Source organism: Elaeis guineensis, chromosome 1 (assembly GCF_000442705.2).
Source record: "Elaeis guineensis isolate ETL-2024a chromosome 1, EG11, whole genome shotgun sequence".
Lineage (NCBI taxonomy): Eukaryota > Viridiplantae > Streptophyta > Magnoliopsida > Arecales > Arecaceae > Elaeis > Elaeis guineensis.
The window spans coordinates 117,094,924-117,107,692 of NC_025993.2; the positions used below are offsets into that span (position 1 = coordinate 117,094,924).

Sequence of the window (12,769 nt, forward strand, 5' to 3'; positions counted from 1 at the left end):
ACTAAGTAGGGAACAAAACTGTATAAGGTGCATAGCCATCAAGAACAGAGGACGGCATGTGGATTATAATAAATGTAGCAGTATGAATCGCATCCACCCAAAATAATTTAGGTACTCTCATTTGAAACATTAAGGCTCTAGCAACTTCCATAAAATGACGATTCTTCCTCTCAACTATCTCCTTTTGTTGAGGGATAACAACATAGGATGATTCATAGATAATGCCATTCTGTGTCATATTTGTGTTAAATTGATCAGAAAAATATTTTTTGGCATTGTCACTACGAAGAATATGAACATTGTAATTATACTGAGTACGAATTTCGGAACAAAAAACAGAGAAAATATAAAATAATTTAGATCGAGATTTCATTAGATATAATCAAGTACTTCTTGAATAATCATCAACAAAAATAACAAAATATCGAATGTCTGACTTGAAAGTAACAGAACATGGACTCCAGACATCAAAGTGTACTAGATCAAAAGGAGACAAGGTTTGTTTATTCACTCTTAGAGGGTATGACACCCGATGGTGTTTAGCAAACTCACACGACTCACAAGACAAACTAGTTACTGAACTTGGGACACATTTTCTTCAAGACTTTGAGGGACGGATGACCAAGATGACAATGAAGCTGGAATGGCGAGATGTCAAAACTGACGGTCGATGCAACAACAAATGGGATAGTAGTAGCAACCTCATCCAGCAGATACAATCCATTTGACTCGCTCTCCCTACCAAGGATCGTCAGAGTCGATAGATCCAGAAACAAATAGTGGCCAGGAAAAAATGTAACATAGCAATGTAAGACTTTAGTGATTTGGCTAACAGATATTAGGTTAAAAAAAATTTAAGAAGATATGAAATAGAAGACAAGGGTAGCGAAGAGGTAATGGATATATCTCCACTACCTAAGACTTTGGTAGTGGATCCATCTGCTAGTATTATATTAAAAAATTTATCAGATGGTTTATAATGGGATAAGATATCTTGATCACCTATCATGTGGTCAATGACACTTGAGTCAATGAATCATTGTCTGGATGAGGATGAAAGGTAGGCGATTGGATTACCTGTCTTGACTAGAGTAGTTTTAGAGGAGGATGTCGATTATTGAAACTGGATGTACCTGGTAAACTCATCAGATATGACTATGGTGTGGCCCTCGGGATGATGAGTAATTGAATCAGCTGGATGTGATACAGCATGAGCAAATTTGGGTGCCTGATACCGAGACTGCATCTGTGGTGCCTATGGAGGTTTAGGACACTGATGACAAAAATATCCTGGTTCTCTATAGTTATAGCATGCCTTCTGGCTCCCACGACTAGCATATCCTCTACCACCATGTCCTCTTTTAATACCACCCCGTCCTCCATCTCCCTCTATATCCACCACCACCATTGCTCTGAGATACAAGGATAGATCTATCAGACATATCATTAGTACCTAAGGTACTCTCTTGGACTGCACTGAGTATAGTAGTAACAATATCGAACAAGGAATCCATATCTTTATTGGCTAACAACTGTGATCGAATCACCTCATACTATGTATCCAATCTAGACAACCAACCAAATACAATCTCACGCTGCTTCATCATAGCTACGTCGTGGAGATCGCATTGTCGTATAAAAATTTTCTGTGGCTCGTTTATACTCATAGTAATACTCCATGATACTTCGCTCATTCTGACTTGGATGACTCACCTCTTGAGCCAAACTATATAGTCGTTTCATATTTTTAGTCCTAGAAAAACACTGATGCAATAACTCCTATAGCTCTTTCACCGTCGTAACATGCTGCATTGAGAGAGCCATCTTTCTATCAATGCAATTGACAATCAGAGAAAACAACCTTTTATCTTTAGCCAATCAAAGTTTGGCTTCTCTTTCTCCCTTAGGACATAACTTAGTAAGGTATGCTTCTTTACCAAGTCCTCCAATATTGATGTTGATAAGGAAACACCATTCCACAAAATTGGATCCATCACTAGCTAGCATCACATCAATTAATCTCTGGTGTGAGGAAGCATTTCAACACTCTTAAGGCCCTCTCTTGACGCCATTACTCAAAACACTACACTATTTCAATTAATCCAAATGGTAACACAATAAAGCGTACCCTCACACCTCCACAACTCGCATCATACTACCACAAACAATCTGGGATCAGCCCAATCATCTCTACTTGAGACTCCTAATCCATAAATCATCATCACACAACCTACAACCCATCAAAAATGAACTCCACAATCACTGTAAGAGATCTGAACTGAGAGACACAAACTAGTAAACACATAAAGACACAAGCAGTACGTTGTAAAGGGCAGATCTGGATGGCGGTATGGCAGCTTGGGATTGAAATTGAGTTTTGGATGGTCGGCAAGGGCTAGAAAGATGGCTAGGGTTCACAAAAGGTGGTGGCCAGAGCTGGGAGGGTTGGACAGTGGCTAGGAATTTGCGGTAAGGTGGCTGCTGGATAGAAGAAGGGGTGGTGGCAATTTGCTTAGGATTAGGGTTTTGGCTAGGGTTAGAGTTTGGGCTCTGAACCATGTCAAAGTAAAGAATAGAGAAGGAGAACAAAATAATTCATCATATTAACTTGATCTGAGTTATATATATATAAACATCATATAGGGCTTAAAGGCCCACTCAATGTAATTACTAATAAGTAGACTACCTACAGGCCCACGTGACTTAAAGCCCAATATATATGTTTTATTCTTAACAACGTTTAACAGTTTGCATATGCATCTCGTGAGATTCATGGAGATATTGAGCAAGCATATTAACAGCATTTGAGATATCAAATCTTGTGAAAGTAAGATATTGTAAAGCACCAATTATTTGATGATAGGTAAAAGGATCTGCAAAAAGACGTCCTTCATGAGCCGAGAGACGAGCACTCGGAGAGGAGCAGCAATTGGCATGTGAGAAAATCATAACACTCAAGCAGTTGATGCGCGTATTTCTGTTGAGTCAGATGAAGATCATATGATGAGCTAGTGACTTCAATGCCCAAAAAATAATGTAGAGGCCCCAAGTCCATTGCAAATTCTCATTGTAAAATGCCTGTAAGAGCCTCTAAAAGAGAGGAGGAGCTTCCAATAATAATGATATCATGGACATATAGGAGAAGAACGAGAGCGCCAGAAGAGAAGCGACAAATAAACATGGAGGGATCTGCAGTACTTCCAATAAAATCAATTTCAGAAAGAAAGTAAAGCACTGAAATCAAGCCCGAGATGCTCGCTTGAGTCCATAGATGGCTTTCCATTGACGGCAGACACGATGAGGAAGAGAAGGGTTCACAAAGCCGGATGGTTGTTTCATATAGGCTTCTTTAATAGAGAACATCATGAAAAAAGGTATTCTTCACATCAAGTTGCCGAAGTGGCCACCCAGAGGAGAGCAACAGAAATAACAGTGTGAATAGTAGTCAGCTTGACGACTAGTGAAAAAGTTTCTGCAAAATCAATACTTTGTTGCTGTTTGTAGTCTCGAGCCATAAGTCAAGCCTTGAGATTCTCAAGAGAACCATCTGCCTTCTGCTTAATCTTGTATATCTATTTGCAGTCAATGAGATTGATGGATGGTGGAGGAGAAACAAGATCCCAAGTAGAGTTAGTCAATAAGGCATCAAATTCCTCGGTCATAGCTGCACGCCAACCTGCATCCTGAAAAGCCTCGGTAAAAGAGTTAGGCTTGGTGGGAAGAGAAGAACTCTTAGAAGCGAGGAAGGAGGTAGAGTCAGTCATATTCTTGGTCATGGATCGGGTGAGCATAGAGTGTGTACGGGAAGGTGGAGGAACAATAGGTGAAGTAGATAAAGAAGATGGTAAAACTGATAGGTCTATAGTAGGTGGAGTGGAAAGGGGAGGTTCAGAAGGTATAAGAGTAGGGTCGGTTGTAGTGGTGGGTGCAACACCTCTGGAGCTTGTTCGTCTGGTATAGACCCGGAGCTCTTTCTGACTAGTAGCAGTGGTATGGTTCTTATCTTTTTTCCTTCTGGTGGTGCTTTTTTTTAATGGCAAATATGTCTTCCTTTGCTGCAACATTATCGGTTGTTAATATCAAAACTTTCGTATCATTAGAACTCACAGATTCTATATATTTGGTATGGAAACAAGTTTTTCTAAATATCTTAGAGAGTTTTGGTGTTACTTCGCATGTGGATGGGACCAATATTATCCCTCTTTATATTATTGAAACAACCGATAAGAAGGCAATTATGAATCTAGAGTATTTAGTGTGGAAGAAGGTAGAAACCACCATAGGTTCCTGTTTTGATATCATGAAAGAGGAGCAAAAGAGCTTGCCCTCTAGGGTTTCATTGACCAATATATATAGAGTACAGGATGTTCATATATGGCAACATAGGCCAGTAATAATACAGCAATAATATAGTAATGATACCATAAAAACCTCAACTATATATGGAAAGAAATATGCATTACTAAGTATATTCTAATGTTACCTAAAAAAATTCTAGAGTTACATTTAGGCATATAGTTGTGGTATTCTTCTTTAACTAATCTTATAATCATCGTCTATTTTTATGGTGTTATCAACAGATTCAATCAGTTCACCCTTCTGGATCATTCAAGAATTGTGTGCTGTAGTATTCTACTCGCTTGGGGATTCTAACTGCCCATTTCTCATTAATGTAATTGCTATATTTATGAATGGCATCCTCGATTGGCTCTCTCTTTCTGTTTTTGGTCTTGGAGCTCAAGGACTGGTATGTACTCAATTCTTATGTGGCATCCAAATTGGATTCTACATTATGATTTAGATTATCTGACAATACTTTGTTGCATGGTTAAGGCACTTTCAACTTCATGTGTTTCTGCTTTATCTGTCTTGGCACTCTTGCTTCTCCTCTCAAAGAAGCTTGGAGGTATCACTTGTTATCTTGTCCATCTTCAAATTTTGATCAACTTTTTTACTGGGTATAATCTTCTTATTTTTGGGTGCAGGAATAATTGACATAAGAGAAATGAGGGGTCCTTTTCTTTTGCTGCTTGTATGTTGTGCCATTTCAGGATTCACCACAATGCTGTCTTATAGAATGCTGCAATTCTTTCTATCACCTATCTCAATCTTAAGGTTACATCCTTCTTAAGCGAGCTATGAAAAATATATAACAAAGACTCTTTCCAAAATTCATGCCAGTATTTGGGCAGGCTGTCTTGATTGATATGATTCCATTTCAGGTTGTTCAGGCTTGCCGAACTCTTGTCCATTTTGCTGGCTGGCATTCTGGGGTCGTCTGCATTTTACTGTCCCCTTGTCTTTGGTCAGTTTCCTGGAGTATTCTTGGTTGATTCTCTCTTGAAGACGTTGTTAAACAGATAGAATCCATTTGTCTACTCATTGCTATATAATTAGCTAATGCATAGATCTTGAAGACTTCCAACCATACATACCAGAGGTTGAATCCTCCATGCAATGATTCTCTCTCTCTCTCTCTCTCTGTGTGTGTGTAAAAGATAGGAGAACCTGTCAACCATTTCATCAAGAGAATGAAAAAATGTACATTGAATGGGTCGGAAAAGGCTTTCATACGGAAGGAGTGGTGGAACAAGGGAAGAAATTAAGCAAGTACTTAGCTAATGTATTCCTAAGCTGCTTCTCATCTAAAAGTTGGAAGCAAGTATTTGTATTAGATAGAATTATTTAATAGCCTTGTGCCTATCGACATTTGAAGTTACTTGGCAAAAGGGAATCTCTCACTTATGTCGTTGATTTCTTTGAGTCAAGTAGGACAACCATACATCATGAAGATCTTGGAAAGTCTGATTTCCAAAATTCCTGCATTGTACTTTGCATGAAACAGGTGTGGCAGGTGTTATGCGCCTGAGAGGTAACATTAATTTGATTAAAGAATTTTTTGTTATTCATGTTTTTGATAAAAACACTGAAGTTTGGGAGGTGCATTCAACTTTGTTTATTTCATTGTAGCTATATGCAGATGGACGACAGGGTTTTGCTCGTGTAATGCATGTGAGAAGATTTATGGATCATGTTTCTTTATGCAGGTAATTTGATAAGAAACGCTCCTAATTTTGGCTACCGTGCTTATCTTATTTCTCTGTAAGACCAAGAATTCATCCAAGATAATACCCTTGTTAGAAGATGTATTGTAGAACTAAGGGGGGTTTTGGTTCATAATCGGCATGGAAATTTGAATAGAGAGAAGGGATTGAGTAGGTAGCTTGGGTCATTTCTATTTCATTCTGGGTTATTTCTATTTCATTCTGGAATCGGAATGAGAATTTTTTCAATCAAATAGTTGAAAAAAGAATCATTCATTTCTATTTCGATTTCAGATCTCAATTTCTCAGATTATTGGGTCGTGCTTGTGCTGTGCGTGCTTTTTTTCCTTCTTTGCAGCTCGGTAGAGTCAGACGCAGGTGATTGTGACCAACCTGGGGACCATTACAAAGAATCAATCAAGGCAGAACAGATAAAAAACACTGACTCTTGGAAATCAAGGAAAGTTAACAAGAATGTAGACTAGGCTTCAAGTATCACAATATATCATAAAAAACGTGGAGAGATGGCAAACCTGAGGAAAATTTGTCGACGAGCTAGCTGGAGTGACTGCAGCATGCCATGGACAGCCGGACCCAATATAGGAATTGCAGCCAATAGCTATCACAGCAACAGCTGGCGTTGTTTGATACCTTGAGAATGCCTGGTGGAAAATGGATCGATTGGATTGAGATCGAAATTTTTATATCCATTTACATATTTATAAATTTCATCATTAAATACATCTAAATAGATCTAGACTCGAAAATACGGCCATTTGCTTGGGTGCCAGCTACTCAACCATGAAGATGATATTCAATGCAATAATGATGGTTTATTATATTTATTTAAAATTTATTCATATCATTAAGTCAAGTCATTGAAAGTATGTTGTCACATTTCATGTTTTAATAACCAATCCTTTTCATAAGCAAAGCAATCCTTTTACAGTTTTGCCTTTGATAAAAGATGAAACATAAATATACTTCATTTTATTGTTCATAATCTTGCAAAGTTTTCATTTTTTTTTCAAATATTTAAAAATGTAATAACTTCAACATATTCCTATATATATATATATATATTCTTATAAGTTCTTTAAAAATAGATAAATTCATAATTATTTTTATTTATGTTACAGTTAAAGGCTAATGATGGTGCTTAGAATAGGATATTTATTAATATTTTAATATTATATTTTATGTAAAATGGTTTTGATTTTAATATATTTTATTATAAATTTGATTGAACTAGTAGGTTGGATCCTTGGTAGCGTCGATCGTCATGCAGGTTTGATAGCTATGTTTTAGACCCTATTAGTTATCTGTGCATTACGTGCAATTCGACAGTACATTCATTCACATCCCCCGTAATTATGTCATTTATGTTAATTTTTATTATTGAATTTTACTCAAAATCTGATTAATATCTGAATAATAAAATTTATATATCTATACAGATAGAAAAAATATAGATATAACTAATATATAATTTATCTTCATATCCATTTGGAATAAATATAAATGTGCTTAAGAGTTGATTCATATCCATCTCTATTTAAAATAATACAGATACTAATTTTGATATCAATTAATATTTGTATTCTTATTTGCATCTGCTAAAGTAATATGGTAGGGATGTGGATATTACCATCATATGACCCATAGCTAGTTCATTGCCAACCCGAAAGAGTGGACTCGATGGGCAAATATAGAGTTATAGCCCAGTTAGATTGAACTACTGTCTTGATCTATCTAAAACTTGAGTGTCCATGTGGCAAATTTTTAAGGATTTTTGAAGATACTTATAAAAAACAAAATGTTCAGGGATATAAGTAGAATCAAATATGAAACCCGTAGGCTACTTTTGGATGCTAAAGAGCTAAAGGGGGTAATAGATTTAACCATTGACTACCACCCTAAAGCAGCTAATTATTATTATAGTTATGCATTATTTAATTGGCAATTCCGGAGTTGGTAAAGATTAGCCGCAGAAAGGTGAAAAAGTTAAGAGAGAGAAGAGATTGCTTTAGGTGGTTGACTTTGCCTCGCCTCTTTTACAAAACGAAATTAACTCGGTTGGCTTACCTTTGGAACATTCATCATTAGCCAGTTAAATGGCTAATCGTTACTTGACAAGCAAATAGACAGTAGCCAAGAAGAACCTTATCATTTTTTTTCTTTTTTTTTTGATAAAATGGGGCATTCATAAAAGTCTAGTATGAGTGCAGCTAAAAAGGTCATAAAATAAAATATCACGGAACGACTTAGAAGCCGTCCCCATGTTGGTCCACAATATATCGCCAGTATGCTTCGTTACAAAAATTGCCATATAATTAACAGTACTGTTTGCCTCGTGAAAGATATACCTAATGTCAAAAGTAGTGCTCCTCGTCACCAACCTCGAAATGTTAGTGGCATCCTCCCTCTCATGCCCCTGATTCTATCTGATTACTATGGTTGAGTCTCTCTCAATAATCAGTAGTTAGCTCCAAGCATCAGTTGTGCATATGCCATCTCGGCCCAGATAGCTCGCAACTCTGCTCTTGGTAACATGGACTCAAAAAAATGACACCCTCGGCAGCCACCAGTCAGAAACTGGCCCACATATCACAAACTCAGCCCCTTTACTATCGATAACATTGCCATTGAAGTTCACCTCAAGGTAGATCGGGGATGGGGACCCCAGATGATGAAAATCTATGGGTCGCTGCATGAGTTGAAGGAGAGTCTCGGATATCCAAAGTCCTCGAGCTCGTCTCTAATGATGAGGGGTGAATGATCTCAACCACTTGAGTAAAAATCCTCTCCAGAACAAATCTTGTCAGCATCTCTTGGACTCAAACACAATTTGTTCTAGACAACCAGATATGGTAAGTGATATAAATAGCTCAAATATCTACCATCCTGTAGCCTCAACCCCAGCATTATGCCTCAAGAACTCCAAGAAAGATTGAATTGGTGCTTTTGACAGGTTAATCAACAAAAAGGGGTTGGCTAGCTGCTAGATCTGCCCCATGCTGCATATAGACATGGGCACTAGGTGTGTTGGCATGACCCGCCTAGCCTGGGCCCATCAGGCCAGGGTCTAAATGGCCTGCCAGCACAGCCCGTTTATCCCGAACCCTAGCCTGCATAGCCTTAGGCCCGGGGTCTGACAGGCTGTGCCGGCACGATTCGTAGCCCGTCAGGCCCACGGGCCTAATAGGTGGCCCATTTTTATTTTGGCATTCCCCAGTTTTTAGGGAGAAGAAATACTATTCTTGCTCCTCTAAAACTAATATCGAAGGTCAAAGTTCTGTCTCTTCTTTTCATAAGAGGACTAGTACTGTATGGAATGATTTGAAAAAATCATGGTAGATGGAGTTTTAAAAGTAAAATATAAAAAAATATGTCAAATTATATAGTTGTACTAATAGTGGGAGAACTGACCATTTGAAAAGACATCAAGAGAGCCATATGATAAGTGATGCTCGTCTTCAAAGTATCTATAATATACAAGGGGTAATCTTGTAGGTAATTTTGCATATCATCATGAAAATCAAAAAAAATATTGGTAAAATAGGTAGTTAAGGATGAATTATTTTTAGCTTATGTGTGTCTTTTAATTTTGAAGAGTATGTTCAATTAGCCCTACAATCTACTTACAAAAGAACTAGTAGGTACATTTAGAAGAATAGCTATAACTAATTTTTTAACAATGAAACAAAATTTAATTGAAATTCTTTTGCCCTAAATTCAAAAGTAGCATTAACTTCTGATATTTAGACAGCATCTGTTGTAGTTATTATTTTATTATTATTATTTTATTATATTGATAATAATTGATTATTAAATAAACGTATTCTTCTTTTCATGTTTTGATTTTTCACATTCTGGACAACAAATCTCTAACGTTATTTAGCAAACTGCATGTTCATATGGTATTAATGATAAATTATATCTATTATTTTTGATAATATATTTAATAATAATTTTGCTATCAGATTATTGAAGAATTTATTGCATTTCATTTTAAATAAAAATTTATTATATTAGATATGCATGTCATATTTTAAATCTCTCTGTTCAATCTAGTATGATATGGTTCAAGATATTATTATAAAAATTAAAAATATAATTTTTTTTATTTATGTTTAAAAGCAAGATTTCAAGAATTTAAGCAAATATGTACAGGTCATAGCAGGTATTTTAAAAAATTTAAACTTGATGTAGTTACTCATTGAAACTCAATATATATTATGATATATATATGATGCATATCTATGTAAAAATTTATTAATGCATTATTAATGATCGTGGATTAGATTTACATTGATTGAAAATAATTGGAAAAAGATAAAATTTTAGAAAAATTTTTGGTTAGTTTTTATAATGCCACTAATATTCTTTCCAGTGTTTATTATTCAACTTCTTGTTCATTTTTACAATAAGCATATGTTATTAATCAAAAAAATTCACAAATAGATACATGATATTTTAGAGTTTATTATTTATGAAATAAAATCTAAATAGAATGAGTATTAGGATAGGATATATCCTATGCATAACTTATCTGCTGTATTTGATCCACGTGTTAAATTAAGTGATGTGTTAATTTTACTTGATGCATATTGTAAAAACATGAATCAAGATCCCAACCCCGCTAAGGCTGAGGTAAACCAACTTCTTTATGATATTTATACTTTATATGATGAAAAGGTTCGTGGATCCAGTACTTTCGTTCATAAACCTCTGCCTCTTCTTCTAGTACTTCTCGTTCATTATTTAATTTCTCATTCATTGCACATAGAAAATATATACATGCTTCTTCAAATTCATCTGCATCTTTATCTTTAAGTAGTGAACTTAAATTTTATTTACGAAATAATCTTCAATCTATATATATATGATGAAAATTAAATAAAAATCTTGATGTGTTAGCCTGATAGAAAAGTATTAAAAATCAATATCATGTAATGTCTGTCATTGTACATAATATCTTAGCTGTGTCGATGTCTACAGTAGCATCAGAATCTATTTTAGTGCAGGTTGACGTGTTCTGGATGAAAAGAGTAGGATGACGATGAGACAATTAAGATACTGCTGTGCTTCAAAGATTGGTTGGATACCGAGATAAGACTTTAAGATAAAGATAGATATGATACAACATCGGATAATGACGACATAAATACTACCGATGAATGACGATCAGCAAGATTTTCAATTATTAATTTTTTATATTTATAATTTTTATTTTTACTTTTTAATTATTGAGGTAATCACCTTTATTTTTCTCTCTCCTCATTGTATTTAGAGTCAGGTCTAGCCCCCCTCTCTTCTTGTATCATTTTGATTGTTATTAATATACTGTAAGGTCCACACCAAACCCCCACCATTATAAGTTAATTTTTTATTTTTATAAAAAATTAATATTTATATTTAATTTTGCTCCTTAATTCTTTTTTAATTTATAAAAAAATTATATTTTTTAAATAAAAAAAAGTTGGCCAACACGCAGGCCGTGCCATACCTGGATCATGCGGGCCATGCCAGGCTCGCGGGGCGTGCGTAGCATGACCTGTTACTGTAACAGTCGGGTCGTCCCTGATTCGTGCCGGGCTGAGCCGTGTAATGGGCAGCCCTGCCCATTGCCCATGTCTAGCTCCATACAAATAGGATATGATTATAGTCTAGTCCGCTAAATGCAGAACGGACAAGCGGATGGGAGGTCTATATATCTGTCCCTTAATGCGGACATGGTGGGAAGGCAACTCCAAACAATCTTCTACAAAAATAAGCTCACTCTTGGGTGCACTATGTCCTCCAGATTTATGCAATATCCATACATCTAGTGGGCTCCCTTCAGTACATACTATAGAAATCGACAGCCATCATCCTTAGGGTACAAGATGACCTCTAGACCTCCAAACATCCAAAATCTTATGTCATGACTATTAATATAGATAGGAACTATCAAGGACATCACCTCTAACCCAAAACCAAGTCACTTTTAGGGACTCAAACCCCTACCATCATGATGGACCAGATCATAGATACTCATAGAGTTCTCTGCCTCAATACTAACAAAAGTCAGACATCGATTCAAAGGAAGGTCAACAAGTGATGGATCCCATAGAGAGTTTGCATACCCTCCATCCCCCACAAGCCATCTCCTTGAGCCATCACATCGAGAGCCCATGCAAATATCTCCTTTCACATGAAGGAACCGCTCTAACTCACTGGATGCCACTGCCTGACAACTGTAGGCCATACATGGGCCTCATCATGTTGCTCCATTGGCTATCTAGGTGAAATATGAATTTGTTGTATGTCATGCTATCAAGGTCTCACATCTCACTACAAAGAATGGATGTCGAGATCTCCATCTCTAATCGGCATATAACATCTTAGACATTAGATGCACACCTCCTACATCCGGATGGAAACCTCATAAGAACCCTTGGAAGTGCTACTCAAGCTTCACCAAGCAGGTCTTGAGTATGATGGTATTGGATAGAAGGTAAACAACATAGAGCTAAGAATGACCTCACCAAGGTGACCTTATCTATCATAGACAGTACTTTGGTCTGTCAGCCCTCAACTACTCACGGATCGCTCGCTCCTCTCTTGAACACTCTGCCCTCATCAGTAGCCACCCTAAGATAGGAACCCCAAATACTACTAGATCCCCCTTTACTTTACAATGCGCAGCCTATCTCTAATTGTATGTCTCAGTTGGGCCTTTA

General features: G+C 36.5%; 1 protein-coding gene across 3 annotated transcripts in view; it reads left to right on the forward strand.

The window, feature by feature from the left end:
• LOC105038782 (uncharacterized) overlaps window positions 1–6,894 on the forward strand; it is a 46,515-nt gene extending 39,621 nt beyond the window's left edge. For 2 of the 3 annotated variants that reach the window (XM_073260955.1, XM_073260952.1), the window contains 6 exons: window positions 4,581–4,747; window positions 4,834–4,906; window positions 4,986–5,115; window positions 5,223–5,872; window positions 5,971–6,047; window positions 6,403–6,893. In XM_073260955.1, the coding sequence (XP_073117056.1) occupies window positions 4,581–4,747; window positions 4,834–4,906; window positions 4,986–5,115; window positions 5,223–5,364 (512 nt within the window). In that variant the 3' untranslated portion in view covers window positions 5,365–5,872; window positions 5,971–6,047; window positions 6,403–6,893. Of the gene's footprint in view, window positions 1–4,580; window positions 4,748–4,833; window positions 4,907–4,985; window positions 5,116–5,222; window positions 5,873–5,970; window positions 6,048–6,402 lie in introns of all 3 variants that reach the window. The other variant, XM_073260953.1, reaches the window with a different exon arrangement.
• Window positions 6,895–12,769: the final 5,875 nt, after the last annotated feature.